Below are 23,058 nucleotides of genomic sequence, written 5' to 3'. Positions count from 1 at the left end.
AAATTAGACTCTCGCAGCTTTACTGCTTCTCGCTCAATATGAGTCATGTTACATGGCCTGTACGAGAATCGGCTATGGTTAAGTAAATTATTAAATATTCATAGAAAGGCATTAGTATAACAAACATAATCTTGAAGATATTTAAAGAAACGAGAATTTGTTATAATTCTTAGTGTGAAAAGTGTAATATTAATTTTAACTATTAAAAGTCACGTGGTTTTTGTTTATAGAGATTTCTTCTAGCATACGAATTTATATAATCTGTGACGGCATAGGTACGTGCATGCCTCTACACAAATCTGGGAATATTTCTGCCCTCTTGCACAATTTTTCAAAATAAAATATACTCGTACATAGTCGACTCTAGTTAGTACGAACCATGTTGAGTAAAAGGTAAGACAGAGAGTACAAATACTGCGTATTCTTTCTATCAAGTGTAAAACCAGACTCTCATGGTTTCTTTGCGTCCATTAGCATGACTAGTACTGTAATCGCCTGTGATTGGTATAGAAAGCGAATTTACAATGCAGTATCGTGTAACGTTATCCAATAGTCTATGACTATGTATAAATCCGTTGTTCCCGCCAGTATGGTGAGGACCGGTATTTGTATTATGTTGCACAAAATTTCTTCCTTGCCATTTTACATAAGTATAGCGTTTAGCGTCGACAGATTTGTGTTTTCGTAACGTTCTATTTATCACAAAAACATGACCGAAGGTAGTTTTTAATTTCTACGAATACTTATATTAGGAATGTTACATGAATAATATAACCTTCAATATGCGAAATAATATGATACGTTTATATTGTATTTACTTTATCAGTGTGTTTGGTACCGTATTATAACATTACAGTAATGAATATTTACAGTAAAAGTATTGGTTTTAATATAATTGCATATCGTGTTACCAAAAGGTTGTGTAAATTTTTTATGTATGTACTTTAGAAAAGACAACAACGGAGGACATGTGGACTCCATACAAGGAATTACAGAGTCTCGTCGAACGGAATATTACATCTTCTCCTACCACTCATGATTTTCAATATCATGAATTCACAGAAGCATTACGAAGTCATAAACAAAATTTTCTTACCCTTCTAAAAAATCCTGTATGTGATTGTGTGATATTAAATAATTGGTATTATATTCAACGATAAATGTAAATACCAATGATATATGTTTTAAGATGTATTTTATCGCAGCCTTCAAATGTGAACAGCCGAGAAGAAATAAAAAAGGGAGTAACAGATGGTATTACACTTCCTGGATTGAGACACCAATCATTACCAAAAGAATTAGTTGATGAAACTCTGATTATATCTGATATGTATAATCTTAATGAATTCATGGCTTTGGATCTTCTCTATACGGCACAGTTACAAATGCCACATCATCCTGGTTTACCTCGAGGATTAACAGCTATTTTATTATATTATGATGGGAAGAAAGCACTTACATCGACCTTAAGAATGCTTGTACAAGCTAGAATGGGACATAGCTGGAAAATTGATGCCCCTATTGCTCTAATAAGACACATTACAGAATATACAAATAAGTTGCAAGAAGATGATTTGTTAGATAGAATTTTATCTTTATTAGAACAAATGGATCCTGTAAAGGTATAGTTCAATATCTATAATTTGAATTTTTTTAATTTAGTACTCAATCTCTGTAACTCAAAATATTCTAATTGTATTTGTTCAAAAATGTGTTAGAATTTCTGTAACCGAAATTTTTTCTTTCTTAATTTTAAACTAATATTCGTTTTTTAATAGGAACAAGACTTGCTAGAAAAAAATCGGGCATTGGGTGGACCAAAACATCGTTACATGGTCATGAAACTTTTTAACGATTCTAGACAAGATTTGGCAGACATTTTATATTTGTGGTCTGCCCAATCCTCGTTACCAAATACAGTCTTATTTCATTTATTATCTGTATTACAAACGAAGCGAATAGAATTTGAAGCGTGCGAAGGAGGACTGGATAAAGTTACCCTTGCTCTTATAATGAGCATGTTAAATACAATTAATTTTAATGCATTACATAATCGTGAGAATGGCGAAGGTATAACACATATTTTAACTGGTTGTAATTAATTTTTTTTTTTTTTTTACAGTTTATCGTACCGTTTGTAACATCTGTTTCAGAGTTAATAAATTCTATGCCACTGATCGCGGAAAGCGATGTGCACGAAGAATTACATCAAAAATTAATATCGACTAATATAAATTGGGAGTGTGCTGGATTGCGTGGACTTATACAGTTTGCTTTTGCAGTTGCTTTGCCAACGATTAAAGCAGCAATTAATACGCAGCCCACGAATAAGACCAACGACGATGAGAGACTGCTAGATGCAGCTTTGTCGAATAAATGTTTCCACTTTATGGCAGAAGTATTGTTCAAGAACAAAAGCATATATTACGAAGAATTTTATATTCGTTACTTTCATTCTCTCATTTCTGACTTCATATTATTAATGCCGTTGAAACTAAAAAATCTACGAAGTCGAGCGGACGAATCAATGCGTTTGATACAAGCATATCAGCAGGAGGGTATCGAACCACCTTTAAATTTAGATAATCACTTTGAATATTTGATGTTGACGATAGCGGAGCTTTATAAAGAGGATCCTTTAAAATTGGATTTAGTCATGGACTATTGGTGTTATCATTCAGACTCTGCACATGCACCCGCTCCTGCTTTTACGAATCGTTTGCCATCTAGACAAGTTGCTCTGTTTAAATTCGTACGTCTCGATGATGAAATATTACCAGCAGGGTTGTTTGTACCATACCTCAAAATGATAGCATCTCTTGCTTCTTCTCCACAAGCAGCGAGACAAGCATTCAACTTTCTTAAACCAAACGGTAATCATTTGTATTTCTATAATATCATTTATTTTACCATAGACAAAGCTTATAATATTAGATTGTATTTTTTTTTAAATACGTGTAAACAAATTTCGTTTATAGGAACTTCCGGATCGACAACTATTTCCTGGGATCACTTCTTCGGTTCTTTGACTCGATATTACATGAATCTTAGGAAAGAACTGCCTCCTAGTCAGGATACTGTTTACCGTCAAAGAGGTCATCTAAAAGGTATCACGCCAGACGAAGTTAAAGGACTCGAAGTTGTATTTTTAGTCGTTCAAGTAATCGCAAAGAACGATGAAATGTCAAGAATAGCAATATGCGATCATCCAGGATGGAAAATTTTGCCATCTTTGATCGGTTTAGTAAGTTGCGGAATATCGATTCCGTTAAAAGCTGTTTTAATACGAACTCTTGCTGCGTTAGCAAGATCGCCTGAAAGTTCGTCTACTGTATGGCAAAGTTTAGAGGCTGCGCAGATACTTTCCACTATACCAACCATAAGCAGCTATCAACCAAGAGGAGTTCAAACCGAATTAGAGGAGATCGAGTCGAAAAAAGATGAATATCCACTGACGCGAGCTATGCTAGAACTTCTAGATGTGCTTACAGACTTTCCTATTCCACGATTACTAGGAATGGGTCAGCGTAATCCTGGTTTCGATCCATACTTGCATTTCATTATTAACACCGTATTTTTGAAGTTTCATACGCGATCGTATAAAAATCCAGCAGAAAAGTGGGAAGTTGCCGAAGCATGCTTAAAAATATTTTCGAAACTTATCAAACAATATGAACCTGCCGTGGAAGATTTCACCGGATGTAAAATGGAGCTTCAAAGCGGAGAAACTATGCTAGTTAATTCCGCGCCTGGATACCATATAATGACCCAGTTACATTCCAAGTCGGAGCTTCTCCATGTCATATTATACGTTCTTGATAAGGGTTGCTCCAACTTCAATACGTACGAACCTTTCCCTGGCAAAAAGAATCTCGAGAACGCCACTCTTTATTGTTTGGAAATATTAGAAAGGGAATTGAAGACGCAACATAATTATATGTCGCAACTGGCTGCTGCGAAGTCGATACACAAAATTCTTACCGGATTGTCGAGATTGCTTTTGGAAGTGGATCCTCAATCGAAGAAACCCGATTACATGATAAACGTTGCTAAATATGTTTCCTACAGTTCGTGGCTACCACAGCACGCATTCCACGCCGTCGGTGTCATCAGTGAAGTGGCCAACGAACCAGGAGCAGACTCTGAATTGCTTTCAACGTTCACGGCCACTCCTACCTTAACCACAAATATTAGACACGGTTTCGTGGAATGTTTAGACACAGACATTACCCTCGACGAAGACATCGAATCGTCCGAGAAGCAATATACTGGCAATTGTAAGGAACGAATTTTGCTTCTTATGATGCAAAGCATCACGCGACCGTCACCGAATCTTTCTCACTATCTTCTGGGATTCAAAATCAATAACAATATTCAAAAGACTATTCTGCTACAGCCCGGCTACTTTGGATTCCCGCGAACGTGCTTGCACTCGATATTAGGAATTTTAGAACAATCTCTGGAACGTGGTCGTGACAAAATAACGGAAGCTTGCTACTGTTTCCTTCATATGTTAGCAGCGAACAATAAGGCGTCCGTTCCAGTCTTGAGATTTTTACGGAGCAGTGGCAATCAAGATTTCGTTCAGAGACACCTTCTGAAATTGCCGTTCGAGGGTCAGAACACAGCAACGGAGCTCGGCTGCATGTCATGGTTGTTGAAAATAGCCGCGATCGAATTGCAATTGATCAGCGGACGATTACAAAGTTCTCTGGTCGAAAGGCTGATGGGAAAGTTCGACCAAGAACAAGGACAGACCGTACCTTTGCAGAAGCTTCTGATGGATCTTCTACATTACATCGATTTTCAACTTCAGCTAGAACCACCGTTGTCGTTAGATTTTTTCGATCCGTCGCAAATCGAGATGGTTTTAGGACGCTGTAGCATTCCAGTCACGTTGGTAGGAAGTCCTCGACTTATTGACATCAGGAAACTGCATTCTCTTATCACCGAGGAGTTGGCTGTCACGCAAAGCAGCGCGACTGCAACTCAACGTAATCTTATGCAGCAGGAAGTGCAGAAAATTTTAATGCACGCATTAAAAAGGAATCAAACCAAATCGTTATCATACGCCATGGTGAAGTTTGTGGAAGGTTGGTGTCAGACGACAGAGATATTCTTTTGCATCGCTACCAACCAGCTACTACCCACGCCTCAAAAACAAAATCTACTGTTGAATTTGTCCCACGACCTGTTGCAGAAAATGACGTCTTGCGAAGCTTTGAACGAAATCAAAACCTTAGTATCTGGTACGGTATTGATGCTGTTAGTGAATTTGCGAAACAGCTTCATTGCGCAAACGGACGGGGAATGTTTTCCGTCGTCGCCCTCGAACACAACAATGATGAAAATCATTCTGAGTCACATTTTGCAATGGATTTTGAACGCAGGCGCCTCGTCGCAGAAAGTCATTACCCATTTGTACGCGGCTTTGTTAAATTTCCTCTGTGTGGTCGGTTTGGAGAAGTCAGAAAGCGCGAATTTTGTAGATTTTATGTACGTTAGCCAGTTGGATAGCACCGTGAATAGAATCATGCCCGTTCAAGAACGTTCGCATCGATATGCAACGATACAAGTTATAAACAGTTTCGGAAATAAGTTGATGGACATTTTGTGTCAAGATTGCTCGGGCGGTCATGACGTCTGCAAAATGCTGGCGTTGTCCTGTTTGGATAAAATCTTAGAATTGGATTATGACAACGCTTGGATAATCTACTTGGCCAGCAGGGGATACTTGAAACATATGATAGACAGTCTGTTGGAATCTGACAGCATGTTACGATCCATGTTACAACCAGAGCCACAGACATTAAGACCGTTGTACTTGTATGAGGCGAAAATGGCAACCTTTTGTAGAATAGCTTCCACGAGGCTCGGGGCTGAAAGTCTGTTAGAGAATAAGATCTTGTCATTTCTATCGAGCATGGTCGTTTTTGATCACCATCCCGATGTTCATATGGGATTCGAAGGCGGTGACTACTCCTTTATACCCTCTATTGGTCAACGCTATCAACAAATCTTCTTACCAACTTTATATCTTTGCGACGCCTTGCTTACCACTCTGGGAACGGAGAATCAATCGTGTGCCATACAAATTTGCGGGTTTCTACAAAGTCACAGGGACACAATTGAGATGATCTTGCGAAACGCCTCCTCAAAGACGAACACTCTTTTCCTGAAAGAGGTTGCATGTCTCACTGGTGTAATATCCAGATCTGCGAATATCGATATTTATAAATTGGTGGACGAAGAATTGGAAAAATCGGATTACGACAACTGTAAATTAGAAAATTCCACTGGAATAAGAGAGCTTCGTGCGCACCTCTATCGATTGCAGAGACTGATGCTGTCGCTATTGAGTAAATTTAAATTGCAACCAGCTCCGATTCGCTTGAGTCACGAGCAAACGGATGCAAACCAACAACACATCTCTTCGGTGCAGATAGTTGCGAATGTTATGTTGTACACGCGTAATCAGATGCAACACAGCAGAATGGATCAAATGATATGGAATGTGCTGTTCGAGCCACATTTGACCCCGAAACTAGTACGAAGGGAGGACAGGATGAAAGATTCGACCGGTGGAATACATTTGGGAACAATTGCTGACCAACTTATATCCGTAACGAAGTTATTGCACACCGAATTGCCACATATCGATACTCTAATAAAGAAGGTGGCCATTATAGGAGAAATGAGTACGACGGAATTGAAAGAATACTTATCCGAGGAAGAGGCGGAACTTGTTGTTCAGAAGCAACGAATTATAGTCGAGCAACGATTAAGTCGCTGGGTAAAAGAGAAACGACAAAACATTAAATATTGTGCTCTGATAATAGAACATGCTTTGTACATTCTTTGGAGTCACTGTGACTTTTACATACCTCAAGAAACACAGCGGCATAGCCAAATGCAAGGTAATATGTCAGCAAATACAACCAAGAAATTAATTTCCGTACATGTTTAATTAAACTAGTTATATTTATAATACTTATAATCGATAACGGTATTGCTTAACTTTAAATTGTATATCGCAGTGAGATTTTATTTATTTTTTAATATCTTCAACAGGTATAGACGAAGTATCATGGAAAGTATCATCGGAGACGAGAATGGAATTGAAACAAGGCCTCGTTTCTATATTTACAGATAGTTTTATTACACAATTATTAGACATGCACAATGAATACGCAACAGTGGATCATAGCTTTATCGAAGTTCTGGTTAGAAAAATTAAAAGACTACAACAGTTTATATTATGAGGCTATTATTCAAATGTTTGTATAAGAACAGTTTTTTACATGTCCGTCTACATTTATGACAGACTTCCGAAAATTCCACAAACAGTATTTATTATAAAAATTAATCTGGACTGATAGAACTATATAATTATCGAATATAATTTTGCAGTTATTCAGTCTTGTATATGTACAAGGTAATTCGGTCGAAAAAAATTATATAATTTTGTAGTATTTTGTTGAGCGTAATAATATGTACAAATATTCTTCCATAATAATGTTTTGTTATTATATTAATTGTGGTATCTATTATTAATAAATTAAATATTAAAATATTGATATTATTCTCCTCTCATTAAATTAATGTATACAGCATGTTTATGGTCTATTTATAAGTGTGATATATAACAAAATAGCTTATAATAACATAACTCTTATGCTTTTAACTTGTTCAGGATGGGTGTTATAAATTTGTAGTGGATGTATGTAAATGTATGATGATCATCTTAAAAGTGTTAAATGTTTTTAAGCAGTTATGATAGCCTCGTCCCATGGACCATAAATATTATCCTTATATGTCTGACATCGTACATACCAACACGGACAAATAAAATGTAAAAATGCTATGGACACAATAAAGACGTAAGAAATCGTTAACGAAATAAACAAAAGAAAGTATAAAGTACTGAATGTTAAAACAGTTGAAATAAGTATTTTGTTACTTAACTTATACATTACAAATGGTAATAAAACGAAACATTGTACAGCGACTGTAAGAAGAGAAAAAGCATGCAACGGGGATGCCAATCTGGATGCTAACATTAACGAACCAAAAATTGAAGAGGTTATGGACAAAGAATCTGATAAAGAAATCTGTAGAGACCCGTACTTACTAAATATTAAATGAGTTAAAAACATTAAGATCGTCATAGCATAAATTGTGTCTGTACTAATGGTTTCGGTCAAAGTCTTTAAGACAGGCGATAAAATATAACCAAATGTGAGAAATATTAACGCGGTTCTAAAATCTTTTGTTAATTTTGTGAAAGTATTTTGTTCTTTTAAACAATAAACGAAATAACCAAACATCGTTAAAATTATGCTCGATACAAGGATGATATTAGGACTGGTCCATTCTTTGTTTAACCAGATAAATATAATAACAAAAAGAATTACAATGTTTAATTGAATACATATGCTGGCTCCAAATATTACTGCTTCCGTTAATGTTACGTTATTTGGTTTTATATTCTTGCGTAACTGTTCCAAGAACGAGCTATCCGTATAATTGTCCGGCAAGCCATAATTTTCATATAACTTTTTCTGCCATTGCGACCCCAATGCCATGATGTTTTGTACTTGACAATTAGTAAAATTTAAATGATGTTCTAAGTACGTGTACAATTTTGATATACATTATATAAAACTTACTTTATCGATTAAATACGATTGTTGGAACTGTAAATAATTTACAAAGTACTGTAAAATATGTAAATAAACATTCGTAATATGATATTACTTTACCTATAGATATAGCTATAAATCTCGAACATTCTTATTCTTACAAATATCTAGCATCGAATCTTGAACATTTAATTTTAATATTTTAAGTGTTATAACTAAACGGTGACTAATTTTCCCTACATTATACGTGTCTTAACACGTCTTAACTTGTAATTAATGATTTATGCTCGTCTGGCATACGACATAAACTGAGAAGAAAATCTAAAAATTTGAATTGATTTTGAATTATCTTTAATTATAATCCTACATTTTTAGACATTGAAATCAATAAAACCTTATAAATATGCATTTTTTGTAGAAAAGACGATCTTAAATAAACTTTCTAGAATCGAAGTAATTGAGAGAAATCTGCTGGAGCAAAGAAAGATCTGCTTTATCTATCAAAATGATTGAATTGTAAAATATAACCCTACAAATGAAATTTCTTGAATTTAATCTAATTCATCGATGAAGTTCAATTCGTAATACAAATGATTTGATATTACGATTGGTTTCCTTGTATCTTCGTCGTTATTTTCCGTCACATAACCAACAAATGTGCAGCCATACTGTTCGTTCCGTTGCATTTCAATGCTGTAAAAAAAAAGTGCGTGGCAAAAATATGGCTGAAATTTGGAACAACTGAAATATATATGCTACGTTCTAAACATAATACTCCACTTTCATCTTTGAAATTATCATTTACGAAGAACCAATGCGCTATATACATGTTATTTGAACGTTGGTCGTTTTCGTATATATAAATATACTTAGGTAAATAAATTATAGAATTGTTGTTTTTTAATATTTCTTATATTTAAGCTATTTTTATTTCATATACTTGTTTATGTAATGTTTTCAGCAACGTAAGCATTGTGGTTCTATTATTTTGATGTTTGAAAACAATGTAACTTTTTCATCAGATGGAATAAATATAGCAATAATACACGTGTGCATGGTAATAAAGTTCAATAATCAACATTTTGACCCTGGTTATAAGATCTATTCAAGAATTAAAATATTACTAAAATGAGAACAATCAACTCGATGTATTTATATACCTTAGTATTATGCTATTCATTGTACTAAGTTTTTATGTTGTATTTATATATTGAATTTCATTTTGTAATGTAATTATTATGTTGTACTTAGCCATACCAGTTTTATATCTGATTTCATTGCATTGTATGGCTTTCATATTGTACTATACAATATATTTAACACAGAATGTTTATACAAGTAATGTTTGATACTAATTTACTACAAAAAGTAAAGTTGATCTTCTACCAACATCAAAACATTGGCTAACAAACCATTTGCAGGTGTATTATTTTTATGTTTTTTCTACCTGGTGTTTTTAATTTACTTATTGAATTTTTTTGTAATTTTGCCATTTACGAGATATTTATTTGGACATTCATAGAGACATCTCATATAACTGTTCTACTTGTGCTCTTAAGTTATGTATTACCTTCTGTATAATTATATTTTTTTATTGCAGAGTGTTACTGGCAGAAAATTCTAAAGCAACATGCAGAAATTTAGACGAGCTCAAGTACAAAATAAAATAGCTATTAAGAAACATTTGGAAGCTAATGTTTATTTAGAATCATCAAGCGAAGATGAAAACGACACAAACGAAGAGAATATAGAAAATGTAATTGGCAAAGTATTATCTGCCTACCAAGGAAGAGGAGAGGATGCAGAAAAGATTTTATCATATTTAATAAATATTTTTCAATCTGGTAGTGCTGTCTGTTTAATATGTATTTCGACTATAAAGAGAGCAGACGCGGTATGGCAAATTGTATTAGTTCAGAGTTTACATTTTTAGCTTAAAATGCGGTTTAAGATGTGTTTTAAATAATGAATGTAAATGTTGAATGTTTCAGATCTGGAATTGTAACAAGTGTTTTGCTTTTTTACATTTATCTTGCATTCTACATTGGATACAAGATAGTTTGAACGTTAAACGTAAAAAAGGTATTACACCAGTCTGGGCATGGTAAGTAACACTATAAAGAAAAAAAAACGATAATTACAGAGATAGACAAAATTCTCATTTGGATAAAATATTTCGAATAGCGAAAAAGAAAAATAAACAACTTTTGATCCGACATTCGTTTGATAAAGATAAAAATTTGAATAATGCGATTAGTTTAATATATGGAAGTAGTATTCGTAATTTACTAGTCAAATAAAATTTTGTCTGTGTCTCCTAAATTGTATACCTATGTTTTTGAAACTTCACTTTTTCGTGGATCTGGGTTTCGAGAGGGGAATACAATTATTTGCAAACCTGAATTTGAGAAGTACTGTTCTATACAATTTAAGTATTATACTACTGGCTGTATTAAAAAATTTATTCTAGCCCAAAATGTCGCATGGAATACGAGCATGATGAAATTCCTCGTGTCTACAAATGTTTCTGTAAAAAGGTCATAGACCCTACATTTCAACCATGGAATATTCCACATTCTTGTGGAGATATGTGTGGCAAGCTCTTAAAACCAGAATGTGGTCACAAATGTGTTTTGCTTTGTCATCCTGGCCCGTGTCCACCGTGCGCGAAAACGGTGTCGTTTAAATGTTTTTGTGGTAAACAATCGCCTCAGCTGCGACGATGTAATGCCAAGGAATGGAGTTGTAGCACCTTGTGTAATAAAAAATACGAGTCTTGTTCGCATAATTGTAAGGAAGTGTGTCATGCAGGGAAATGTCCCCCTTGTCCGGAAACACTATTGTTCGAGTGTCATTGTAAGAGCAACACAGATATAAGACAATGTTCCGAGGGTGCGTGGATTTGCGATAAACCATGTCACAGACCTTTATCTTGTAACGTTCACGTTTGCCAAAGCACATGTCATTTACCCGGTGACTGCGAGGCTTGTCCTTTGGAAAAAAACAGAACGTGTCCTTGCGGGAAAAAGCGTTACATTGTTTCCTGCAGGCAGGAAAAGTTACCCACGTGCGGAGACACGTGTGGGAAATTGTTGGATTGTAATTCGCACTTTTGTAACATGAGATGTCACACAGATCGGTGTGGACAATGCTTGGAGGTGGTCACAAAATCGTGTCGATGTGGCAGTTATCAAAAGGAGATTGCTTGCGGTAAAGAATTTCATTGCAATAAGAAATGTACCCAAGTACGTCTTTGCGGGAGACACTTGTGTAACAGAAAATGTTGCGATTGTTTGGCTAAAAACTCATCCAACGTATGTGAAAAGGTATGCGAGAACACTTTAAATTGTCGTAAACATAAGTGTTCTGCTCCCTGCCACAGTGGTCCATGTTATCCGTGCGAACGTACCGACGTTATTCAGTGCAAATGCGGATACAACAAAATTACGGTACCGTGTGGCGTTACGAAAAAAATAAAACCCCCACCATGCAATAAGCCGTGTAAAATACCGCCGATTTGTCATCATCTGAAAAGAGAAACGCATAAATGTCATCAAGGTCCATGTCCACCTTGTAAAAAAGTTTGCGATTTGGTGTACAAACGGTGCGGCCATTCTTGCGTTGCTGTTTGCCATACGAAAGTCTGGGTACAGGTAAACAAGAATGATATGAAAGCTCGACCCACGGGACCATGGGAAATACAGAAGGAGATCATGCAGCTAAAGACACTGCCTTGTCCACCATGCGAAGTATCAGTACCGGTTACATGTTTGGGAGGCCATGAGACGCGCCCGTGGCCTTGTCACATGGCCAAACCCACCTCTTGTGGAAGACTCTGCGGAAGAATATTACCCTGTACAAATCATACTTGTGAATTAATTTGCCACAAAGTACCGTCCGCCGTGGATGATAAGGATAATACTGCGTGCATGGAATGCGAACAGCCATGTGTATTTTCTCGGCCGCAAGGCTGTACACATTTGTGTCCAAAACCATGTCATCCCGCACCATGTAATCCTTGCAAACAATTAGTTAAAATTTTATGTCATTGTGGTATAAGCACGCTCTATCGAAGATGCGTCCAACTAACATCAGCAACGATAGAACAACGTAACGAATTGCTCAAATGTGGAAATCAGTGCCCTAAAAATGTAATTTAACTGTTTGAATAACTATTGTATTTGCAAACATATTCAACATTAATTCTATTTACTATTATTGGATAATCAATTTTTGTTGCAGTACCCTTGTGGACATCGATGCATCGCCGACTGTCACCCTGGTCTGTGCAAGAACGGAAACGAGTGCAACAAGAAAGTGAAATTATTCTGTTCATGCAAACGTATAAAGAGAGACATAATCTGCTCGATGGTACAGAAACAGCAAATTCATATACAATGCGACGACATTTGTAAAAAGTTAAAGAACGAGAGAAGCCAAGCAGAAGCTGTTTTACTGGAGCAAAAACGTCAGGCCGAAGAAATACGTAATCAGGAAGAAATCGAGAAGTTCGAGCGGAAATTCAAACCACGTCGCAAAGGAAAGGACAAGTTTGATAAGAAACAGTTACAGAGAGAAACAAGTAACAACTATTGGAAATATTGGATTTTAACAATTTTAATGTGTATAATAGCTATAGCAATATTTTATGCGAGTATTCAAGAATCGTGAACAATTTTTCGAAATCGCTTACATAGGCTAATAAGCATAATGTTGTAAAACTTTTTTCACAATCCGATTTGACAAATTCATTTCTACGTTTTGTTTATTCCGTTTTAATTTAATTCATTTAGTATAGAAAAGTACTAAATATATTTTAATATATTTTTGTAATCCTCGCAAGAAATTTTATGAAAATGTATCATTATTATTTTATGCAATTTGTGCCATAGAATTAAAAAACAGTCCAAAGAATTTTATTTTAATATTAAATGGTTGTACGAATATATTTTACGAAATACATCATCAAATTTTTGTTATTCGATTGCCTGTCAAATTTTTCGCGACAGAACAGACGGGATATACAATATCGCTCATAAGCATTCGAACGATCCTTAAAGTTGGGAAAAATACTGGTTTGTTGATATTTACTTTTTACATTCATCTTATTAACATACATTTTTAAAATTTTGTACTTACACTATTATGATTATCAGCCCGCCATTTATCTTCGTGGGCTCAGAAACGTAACTAACTTCAGTTCAAATCTTCTTAAAGGCACATGGTTTTTCGATAATTAACATTTAACCGTGTATCGTAAGAAAAAAAGATTAAAGATTAATTTTCGCCACGGTCTTATTCTTTTTTGAATCAATGACATTATATGTGAGACGAAAATGCATTAGACGATAGGTATATTCTGTACCTAATCTGTGGTTCTATATTTTATCGAAGAGGTCGCCACATACTTTTTAATGGAGATCCATGAGATGTTAGGTCTATCGTATAATTTGTCCGTGACTCAAATAGAATTGTTTCACTGTTTTGCACTTGTGGAGTTGTTGTTGGTGAACATTGGTGAAGTTTATTCTTTGAGAGAGATTTCGTCTCTCTATATACTCTGGTGTTTTGACAGTGAATAAAAATGTCTGTCCCATCAGTTTCGTTAGCAACCAGAAACAAAAAGCATTTCTTGGGTGTACCGGCACCTTTAGGATACGTTGCTGGTGTTGGAAGAGGGTAATACAGACAAAACAATATTCTTTAATTAATCTAGTCTCTTTTCATAATGCAAAACACATTAATTTATCGATGTTTAGAGCTACTGGATTCACAACCAGATCTGATATTGGACCAGCTCGAGATGCTAATGATGTATCGTAAGTATTTTATGTAATGTAGTAGTATAATAGTATGTATGATCATCCATATATTTAGTAAAAATTACCTGTCTCTTTCAATACTTTGCTCATAGAGATGACAGACATGCTCCACCTACAAAACGAACAAAAAAGAAAGAAGAGGAAGAAGAAGACGAAGAGGATTTAAATGACTCCAATTACGATGAATTTTCTGGATATGGAGGGTCACTTTTTAGTAAAGTAAAATAGAAGTTATTCAAGAAATTAAGTTTTTATAGTACTTAAACCTTTTTATTCGATGCATGAATTTTCTGTTTTATCTAATAAGGTGTACCTTTTACATCTTTACGATAAACGCCCAACAGATTAGTCGTCACGCTTTAAACAATTTAATTCTTTGCAGGATCCATATGATAAAGACGACGAAGAAGCTGATGCCATTTATGAAGCCATCGACAAGCGAATGGATGAAAAACGCAAAGAGTATAGGGAAAAGAGGCTCCGAGAGGAACTAGAAAGGTATCGTCAAGAACGTCCTAAAATTCAACAGCAGTTTTCAGACTTGAAACGAGAATTGGTAAATGTAACCGAGGAAGAATGGAAAAATGTTCCAGAGGTAGGCGACGCTAGAAACCGGAAGCAACGGAATCCGCGGGCTGAAAAGTTCACGCCATTGCCGGATTCTGTGCTCGCAAGAAACTTAGGGGGTGAAACATCCACCAGTATTGACCCATCGAGCGGTCTGGCATCTATGATGCCTGGTGTAGCGACTCCCGGAATGTTGACTCCTACAGGAGATCTAGATCTAAGGAAAATTGGACAGGCTAGAAACACTCTAATGAATGTTAAGCTGAACCAAGTTTCTGATTCCGTGGAAGGACAAACTGTTGTCGATCCAAAGGGCTATCTTACCGATCTGCAAAGTATGATTCCGACGTACGGTGGCGATATCAAGTAAGTTTACAAATAAGTGTTATATCGATAAAGTTTCTCTACAAATTAAAAAATTCATAAATATTTTCATTTTGTTACAGCGACATCAAAAAAGCTAGATTGTTATTGAAGTCTGTAAGAGAAACAAATCCCAATCATCCACCAGCATGGATTGCATCGGCTCGTTTAGAAGAAGTTACAGGGAAAGTACAAGCTGCACGAAATTTAATAATGAAAGGGTGCGAAGTAAATCCTACGTCGGAAGACTTATGGCTGGAAGCAGCTAGACTTCAACCACCGGATACGGCTAAAGCGGTAATTGCACAATCAGTGCGACATATACCAACGTCTGTTCGAATCTGGATAAAGGCAGCCGATTTAGAGATGGAAACAAAAGCGAAAAGAAGGGTTTATCGCAAAGCGTTGGAGCATATTCCAAACTCAGTGAGATTATGGAAAGCGGCAGTTGAGTTGGAGGAACCAGAAGATGCGCGCATTTTACTTAGTCGAGCGGTTGAGTGTTGCCCAACCAGCGTAGATCTATGGCTTGCTCTCGCTAGATTAGAAACCTACGACAATGCAAGAAAAGTGCTTAACAAAGCAAGAGAGAACATTCCAACCGATAGGCAAATCTGGACTACTGCAGCAAAATTAGAAGAGGCAAATGGAAATAAACACATGGTGGAAAAAATCATTGATCGTGCGATATCCTCGTTGAGCGCAAACGGAGTCGAAATCAACAGAGAACACTGGTTTAAAGAAGCTATGGAGGCGGAGAAGGCTGGCGCAGTCCATACGTGTCAAGTTATCGTTAAAGCAATCATTGGTTTTGGCGTAGAAGAAGAAGATAGGAAACATACGTGGATGGAGGATGCGGAAGCTGTAAAATCGATATTATTTATAATCTATAGTTGTATTTAATTTGACAAAAATAATAATTTATTTGCTTAATTTATTTCAGTGTGCCCAACAAGGAGCTTTGGAGTGTGCCAGGGCTGTCTATGCTTATGCATTATCAACGTTTCCTAGTAAAAAATCGATTTGGCTGCGCGCTGCGTATTTCGAGAAAACTTACGGAACACGAGAATCTTTGGAATCTTTGCTCCAAAGAGCAGTTGCCCACTGTCCCAAAAGCGAAGTACTTTGGCTCATGGGTGCAAAATCTAAATGGTTGGCTGTAAGTAGAATTAGTAGAATTTAAATTACGTGTTAATATTTTATATGTGCTATTTTTTTTTTGTTACAGGGTGACGTTCCAGCAGCCAGAGGTATTCTGTCACTCGCATTTCAAGCAAATCCTAATTCGGAGGAGATTTGGTTAGCGGCCGTAAAACTAGAATCCGAAAATTCCGAATATGAGAGAGCTCGACGGTTACTTGCGAAAGCGAGAGCGTCTGCGCCAACTCCTAGAGTGATGATGAAAAGTGCGAAATTAGAATGGGCTTTGAACAATCTTGACGCAGCATTACTCCTTCTGAAAGAGGCTCTGGAGGCGTTCGACGATTTTCCTAAGTTATGGTTAATGAAGGGACAAATTGAAGAACAACAAGGAAATTTGGATAAAGCTCTAGACACATACAATCAAGCTGTAAGTATTTCTTTTGCAGTTAAGTTAAATTCAATTGTTATTCATGGATTTTTGTCCGCCTCGCAGATCAAGAAATGTCCGAATTCGATTCCACTGTGGCGTTTATTGGCACAACTAGAACACAGGAAAGGCCAAGTTACCAAAGCTCGATCGGTTTTGGAAAAAGCGCGTTTAAAAAATCCGAAGAATGCTGAACTCTGGTTAGAGGCTATCAGAAACGAACTAAAAAGTGGTGGTGTTAGGGACATGGCTAATACACTCATGGCGAAAGCGTTGCAAGAATGTCCTACGTCGGGTTTACTTTGGGCGGAAGCAATCTTTATGGAACCACGGCCACAAAGGAAGACTAAAAGCGTTGATGCTTTGAAGAAATGCGAACACGATCCTCACGTGCTTCTCGCGGTATCCAAGTTAGTATATAAATGGTTTTTTTTCGTAAATTTAGACAAAGGGTAAATATTTACTTTAGGAGACACCACTGATTTCAGTGAACGGTCAAAAGACACTTTTGGTAGAAATAAGTATGCATAAAACTGCGGTAAAAATAGTGTTAAATATATTGCGCTTCTATATCAGCATTTGATGTCACAATATCGTATTAATCTAGAAGTGATAATGGTGAAAAAAAATATACATCACATGTTCCAGATTGTTTTGGTGTGAACATAAAATTACGAAGTGTAGAGACTGGTTCAACAGAACGGTGAAGATAGATCCAGATTTAGGAGATGCATGGGCATATTTCTACAAATTTGAACTTTTAAATGGAATGGAAGAACAACAAGAAGACGTGAAGAAACGATGCATTGCCGCCGAACCTCATCATGGTGAAAACTGGTGTAAAGTATCCAAGAATATAGTGAATTGGTGTTTAAATACAGATCAGATCCTAATATTGGTAGCAAAAGATCTACCAATTCCAATATAATATTTGAGTTGATGAGTATGTACTGTATATATTTTTTAAGAGTTTGTGTACAATAGTAAAATAAACAGTCTTGTATATATGTTGAGATAAAAATTATTTATAATAGTTACAAACTGAAATAAAAAAAGTAACAGTATTGCAACCACAGGCGAGGTACACGAGTAGACCTTTCAACTTACGGGCTTTCGTGGCTCCTCAATCTGACTGTCATACTGAGCTGAAAATTCTGAGGTGATTTTAGCGTCCTCTTTTCATGGATGGTGGTCAGTTGAAAAACTATTCACATAGTGTATGCGTGCGTAAGTATGCACATGTAAGTTGACTATGGAAGGGATTAAAATTCATTTCAAAATCTATTGATAACGTTGCGAATGACACGAAAAAATCTGAATGACTAAACTAAGAAGATAGAAGAAACCAAGTCCCTTCGATTCGGTTTAAATGGCGGCTGGGGGATGACTAGTGGCCACACTGGTTCGTCATTTCTAGTGTCGACATCTCGACATCAATTATGCCAAATGTGGTCACACTGCAGTGCATAAACTTTGGCTTTTGTGTTATTTTACGTATGGTGAGGTTAATATATAAACATATGTAGTAGAAATATGCTGTATTTAAAATAATATATGAACGTTTTTTATGTGCAGTAAAATTTTGTCATTGATGGACATAATTACAAACGAAAGTTCTTTTACTAGTGTGTAAATAGAAAACAAAATGTTAGCATCCTCAAAAGAGCACTTAGATAATTTGAAAAAACTGAAGACAGATACTGTAAAATCACCATTAATTTTCGAAATATTTTATGAATGTCAAACGACAAAAGCTAGAACAGGAAGAATGACTCTCGTTCATTATCACGTGGATACGCCGGTATTTATGCCAGTAGGAACACAAGTAAGTTAAACTGTAAAATATTTATTTAACACTATTCTACTGTTAATGCTAATATTTTAGGGTACTTTAAAAGGCCTACTTCCTCAACAGTTAGAACAATTGAACTGCCAAATTATTCTTGCAAATACTTATCACCTTGGAACAAGACCAGTAAGTCGAATTTGTTTTGTTAAAATAAATTCTTTATCTTAAAATGTTAATTGAATCAAATCTAGGATATGAATTTGTTTAAAATCAATTCATCATTCAAAATAAAAATTAATCTATTTTAGATTTAAAAAACCTTTTTTGTAAATTTAAGTAGGATACATTATTTCTATTTACATGGTGTCTTAATTGATTAAAAATTGTTTTCCAGGGCCTTAATGTTATACAAAAGGCTGGTGGATTGCATAATTTCATGAATTGGAAAAGGGCTTTATTAACTGATTCTGGTGGTTTCCAAATGGTATCTTTATTAGAACTTGCTAAAATTACAGAAGAAGGTGTCAAATTTAAATCACCATACAATGGTAGTTAAAATTTAAAAACATATTTATATTTCACTATATAAAAAATAAGGAAAAATTCAACAATTCTCTAATATTATTTTTTAGAATCTGATTGCATGCTGTCGCCTGAGCACTCTATACAAATACAAAATGCAATAGGTGCAGATATAATTATGCAACTTGATGATGTAGTTTCTAGCTTACTAACAGGACCAAGAGTAGAAGAAGCAATGCATAGGTTGTTGTCTAAAGAGTGAACTGTTTATGACACATAAGTAACTAAATTTTTAATTGTTATTGAATCATGTTCATTACTTAACATGTAATTTTAGGACAACGAGATGGTTAGATAGATGTTTATTAGCACATGAAAGATCAAGTGAGCAGAGTGTATTTCCAATTGTACAAGGAGGTCTTGATCCTAAGCTTAGATCAGAATGTGCTAATGAATTGGTTAAACGCAAAGTCAATGGTTATGCTGTAGGTGGATTAAGGTAACAATTCGTAAATTAATGTCAATAACAAAAATAAAAATTATTTTGTTAATGATTGTTATTAGTGGTGGAGAAAGTAAACATGATTTTTGGAAAATGGTACATATTTCCACAGATGTACTTCCAAAAAATAAGCCACGTTATTTAATGGGTGTTGGATTTGCCACTGATATAATTATTTGTTCTGCATTGGGAATAGATATGTTTGATTGCGTATTTCCCACAAGAACAGCGGTATCTATAACCATTTATTATTCAAAAGAAACAAATAAAAATATTTATTCAGAATGTGATTAATGTGGAACATGTCATTTATTAATGGATATTTAATGGATATGTATTTTTTTCAGAGATTTGGCTGTGCATTAGTACGTACAGGTCAACTTAACTTAAAGCAGATTCAATATCATAATGACATGAGACCAATAGATGAATCATGTGAATGTAATACATGTAAAATATATACACGTGCTTATCTTCATCATATTGTAACGATAGAGACAGTTGCATGTCATTTACTAACCGTTCATAATATTGCATTTCAAATGAAATTAATGCAAGATATTAGACAAAGTATTATGAAACAAAATTTTCCGAAATTTATACAACAATATATGTTAAATGTATATCCAGATAAAAAATATCCTTCATGGATAATTAGTGTCTTAGAGACTGTTAATGTTAAATTATTATAAAACAGAAGACGAAATTAATTTTTATAAATATACTATAAATAAATACTTAATTTCCATAAAAAATAGACTTTTAATTAATTTTATTTTATATATATCCGATAAAAACACGATTCACAAAATTTATACAAGGTATTCCAATATCTATTATACAACCAAGAAGGGGGTGATTTACATGAAAAAATAAGTTACAAATAAAACAGTGTTGTTTTTGTAAAGTGTAATGATACTTTCATTTAAAACCAGTCTAAGTCTCAAATTTTTAAGTCATAAGTGTTTTTGTTTTAATTTTAAACATATCTATTTTTCAAGATTATTAACTCTATATTAATCAAACATTATTAATAATATAAATAATTTTATCACATAAAATCATCCGAATCATATCCACTATTCTCTGTGTTTGATATCATGTTGGATGAATTGAATAAAGAATTGTAACTTCTAAAAAATAAATATAAAAATGTTAGTTTTATAGAATTTAAGAAAGAAACATTTTGCAGTAACAAAACAATAACAGAAATTTGCAACTTGCCTCATCTCTGCCTCCTCTTTCCTTTGTTTTTCTTCTGCTTTTTCCTTTTCTTTTTGTTCCCTTATAAGTTTCTTTTTATCTTCTCGTTCATTTTTGTCTCGCTGTTCTCTTTGCGCTTTAAAATCTACTTGTTCTGAACGTTTAGTTTTATTCAAACGATTAACAATATTATTTATTCGTTTAGAAACATGTATTTTACGAACATCTTTATCTTTATGGAAACCAACTTGTCCTACTACCATACCCTGAGTCTTTTTTAAATTGGACCACATTGTATATACTACATCAACATCATTTATTTTATTACCATCGATGCTATTTGCTTTTACTAATTGTGCAGCATCTTCTAACACTGTGCTTGGTATATCATCTATTGTTTGACCCTATAAATTACATATAAATATATAATGTACATAATATTAGTAACATATATTATGGTATATACTAGTAACAACAGAAAGTACTTACAGGATGAAGACGTAGGTATACATGGGCTGAAGAATATTTATCCACGTGAAACCAAACATCCTCTGGCCATCCCCATTTTATAAGATTTTCGTCTACAAAAGCATATATTTAAAATATTATATATTAGGGGAACATACATTTTTCTAAATGATAATAAACTTTAGTATTTCTAACTCACTCTCGTATTTATCAACTCCCATAAATAATGTTACCGGTGGTTGTACAACTGTAATTTTAAATGAGTCATTATTCGAATCATATTATATTTATTATACTTATTATTACAATATAATAAGAAAAACTTTGAATGTGTACTATAAATATAAAGTAAATGACACAGTTTATAATAATACCTTCACTCGTAAAATAATAAACCATTATTACGAAAAAAATTAGATTAATCACGTGTTATGACAATATTTATCAAACTTCAAGCCAGTACTATAGAAACTTGCGATGTAAAACGTTATAATACTGCACAGCTAATTTTTAAGAGAATCATCGTAAACAAAACTACGAGACTGAAAACAGCCAAGTCAAAATAGCAGGAAGTTACTGAGGGGCGAGGGCTACTCGGAGGGCATTGGATTTGTCGCGAAGTTACCATGCACGTAAGTGTATGGCCATATTGCCACAGTTGACTTCGGTACTAGCCATGCTAAACAAGAAACAGTAAACTTGCGAGAGTCTGATTTTACACTCGATAGAAAGAATAAGCAGCGTTCGTGCGTCTTTGTCTATTCAATACAAAATCGGCTCTCCCAATTTTGCTGTCTCTCGCCCAGCATGATTTGTTCTAGAATTGGCTGTAATATGGCGCTAAAATTTCAATTAGGGGATTGGCACTGGGAACGCCACATTTTATCAATGTCATTTCACCAATCGGAAGACTTCCAATCTTGCAATACATTCAATGCCTCCGTGTATACATATTATGGGTCAAAATGAAGAGGTAGTTCTATTATGTTCGAGCTGAGTATGAAGGAAGAGAAGAAGTTACAATTGGCTCGCGAATCGCTAGTTCGTCACCTCCTATCTAACGTAAAGCTTTTGTAGATACACTGTAGGGAATTTTATCAAAATACGAATGAAATTCTTCATATACAGGGCAGTATGACCAGATTTGGCATAATTGAGTGCATCGACGTCGACATTAGTAACGACGAACTTCCTTAGTGTTTAACGGAGTGGTGGGGAAAGCCGACATATCTTACCGCACGAGCCACATGTTACGCTAAGTCAGCACCTCATGCAACTTCGGGAATTTGATAAAGAACGTGAATGGGAGCCTTTCCTTCTTGCTTTTGAACAGCCGAAGTCCGTCTTCGCGGCATACAATTTCGAATCTCGACGGCCCAGACATTTTTATGTTTCGAGCTATATAGGCACATACATATAAGCAAAGTCCATAATAAAAGAAACATTTACACATAAATACACGTTTTAAGTCCCCTTGATCATGTTTTAACTATTGAAAAAAAAGAAATTATTTTTATTATTCCTATGAATGAGCATATGTATACATATACTAAGGACGGTTGGCATCAGCGCCAACTGCGCCATCTACGGGAGTAACTAGAGAGTTACAT

General features: G+C 34.9%; 6 protein-coding genes across 11 annotated transcripts; 4 read left to right on the top strand and 2 right to left on the bottom strand.

Annotated features, from left to right (window-relative positions):
• The first annotated feature begins 580 nt into the window (after positions 1-580).
• On the top strand, positions 581-7,264 carry Nup205 (nuclear pore complex protein Nup205). Its single transcript, XM_076778259.1, has 7 exons — positions 581-719; positions 949-1,112; positions 1,206-1,622; positions 1,779-2,070; positions 2,154-2,873; positions 2,979-6,917; positions 7,072-7,264. The coding sequence occupies exons 1-7, from the start codon at positions 710-712 to the stop codon at positions 7,260-7,262; spliced, it is 5,733 nt and encodes a 1,910-aa protein (XP_076634374.1). The 5' UTR covers positions 581-709; the 3' UTR covers positions 7,263-7,264.
• Pig-c (phosphatidylinositol glycan anchor biosynthesis class C) lies at positions 7,132-18,264 on the bottom strand. Of its 3 annotated transcripts, none has more exons than XM_076778268.1 (2): positions 18,072-18,264; positions 7,132-9,335 (listed from the first exon to the last, which is right to left on the bottom strand). In XM_076778268.1, the coding sequence occupies exon 2, from the start codon at positions 8,583-8,585 to the stop codon at positions 7,764-7,766; it is 822 nt and encodes a 273-aa protein (XP_076634383.1). In that variant the 5' UTR covers positions 8,586-9,335; positions 18,072-18,264; the 3' UTR covers positions 7,132-7,763. The 3 variants fall into 3 exon arrangements, with proteins under 3 accessions (XP_076634383.1, XP_076634384.1, XP_076634380.1); XM_076778269.1 differs by lacking the exon at positions 18,072-18,264 and having other exon boundaries at positions 7,132-8,596; positions 8,670-8,919; XM_076778265.1 differs by lacking the exon at positions 18,072-18,264 and having other exon boundaries at positions 7,132-8,696; positions 8,763-8,919.
• On the top strand, positions 9,378-13,576 carry LOC143348251 (NF-X1-type zinc finger protein NFXL1). Of its 2 annotated transcripts, XM_076778261.1 has the most exons (5): positions 9,378-9,515; positions 10,243-10,536; positions 10,634-10,746; positions 11,113-12,793; positions 12,885-13,575. In XM_076778261.1, exons 2-5 carry the CDS (start codon positions 10,273-10,275, stop codon positions 13,311-13,313), a joined length of 2,487 nt encoding a protein of 828 aa, XP_076634376.1. In that variant the 5' UTR covers positions 9,378-9,515; positions 10,243-10,272; the 3' UTR covers positions 13,314-13,575. The 2 variants fall into 2 exon arrangements, with proteins under 2 accessions (XP_076634376.1, XP_076634377.1); XM_076778262.1 differs by lacking the exon at positions 9,378-9,515 and having other exon boundaries at positions 12,885-13,576.
• Prp6 (pre-mRNA processing factor 6) lies at positions 14,124-18,035 on the top strand. Its single transcript, XM_076778260.1, has 9 exons — positions 14,124-14,321; positions 14,402-14,461; positions 14,557-14,683; positions 14,847-15,397; positions 15,478-16,258; positions 16,338-16,553; positions 16,623-16,964; positions 17,031-17,374; positions 17,613-18,035. Exons 1-9 carry the CDS (start codon positions 14,227-14,229, stop codon positions 17,890-17,892), a joined length of 2,796 nt encoding a protein of 931 aa, XP_076634375.1. The 5' UTR covers positions 14,124-14,226; the 3' UTR covers positions 17,893-18,035.
• A 97-nt stretch (positions 18,265-18,361) lies between the features above and the next one.
• On the top strand, positions 18,362-20,593 carry Tgt (tRNA-guanine transglycosylase). Of its 2 annotated transcripts, XM_076778263.1 has the most exons (8): positions 18,362-18,463; positions 18,540-18,789; positions 18,850-18,939; positions 19,148-19,301; positions 19,386-19,518; positions 19,613-19,774; positions 19,840-20,008; positions 20,125-20,593. In XM_076778263.1, the coding sequence occupies exons 2-8, from the start codon at positions 18,610-18,612 to the stop codon at positions 20,467-20,469; spliced, it is 1,233 nt and encodes a 410-aa protein (XP_076634378.1). In that variant the 5' UTR covers positions 18,362-18,463; positions 18,540-18,609; the 3' UTR covers positions 20,470-20,593. The 2 variants fall into 2 exon arrangements, with proteins under 2 accessions (XP_076634378.1, XP_076634379.1); XM_076778264.1 differs by lacking the exons at positions 18,362-18,463; positions 18,850-18,939 and having other exon boundaries at positions 18,466-18,789.
• LOC143348256 (coiled-coil domain-containing protein 25) lies at positions 20,533-22,976 on the bottom strand. Of its 2 annotated transcripts, none has more exons than XM_076778273.1 (5): positions 22,684-22,976; positions 21,648-21,695; positions 21,470-21,561; positions 21,002-21,384; positions 20,533-20,910 (listed from the first exon to the last, which is right to left on the bottom strand). In XM_076778273.1, the coding sequence occupies exons 2-5, from the start codon at positions 21,667-21,669 to the stop codon at positions 20,829-20,831; spliced, it is 579 nt and encodes a 192-aa protein (XP_076634388.1). In that variant the 5' UTR covers positions 21,670-21,695; positions 22,684-22,976; the 3' UTR covers positions 20,533-20,828. The 2 variants fall into 2 exon arrangements, with proteins under 2 accessions (XP_076634388.1, XP_076634387.1); XM_076778272.1 differs by lacking the exon at positions 22,684-22,976 and adding an exon at positions 21,823-22,064.
• Positions 22,977-23,058: the final 82 nt, after the last annotated feature.

The sequence above is a fragment of the Colletes latitarsis genome, chromosome 11, assembly GCF_051014445.1.
Source record: "Colletes latitarsis isolate SP2378_abdomen chromosome 11, iyColLati1, whole genome shotgun sequence".
Classification (NCBI taxonomy): Eukaryota; Metazoa; Arthropoda; class Insecta; order Hymenoptera; family Colletidae; genus Colletes; species Colletes latitarsis.
Note: the sequence above shows the minus strand (reverse complement) of the source record. Positions and strands in the feature narration are given on the sequence as shown.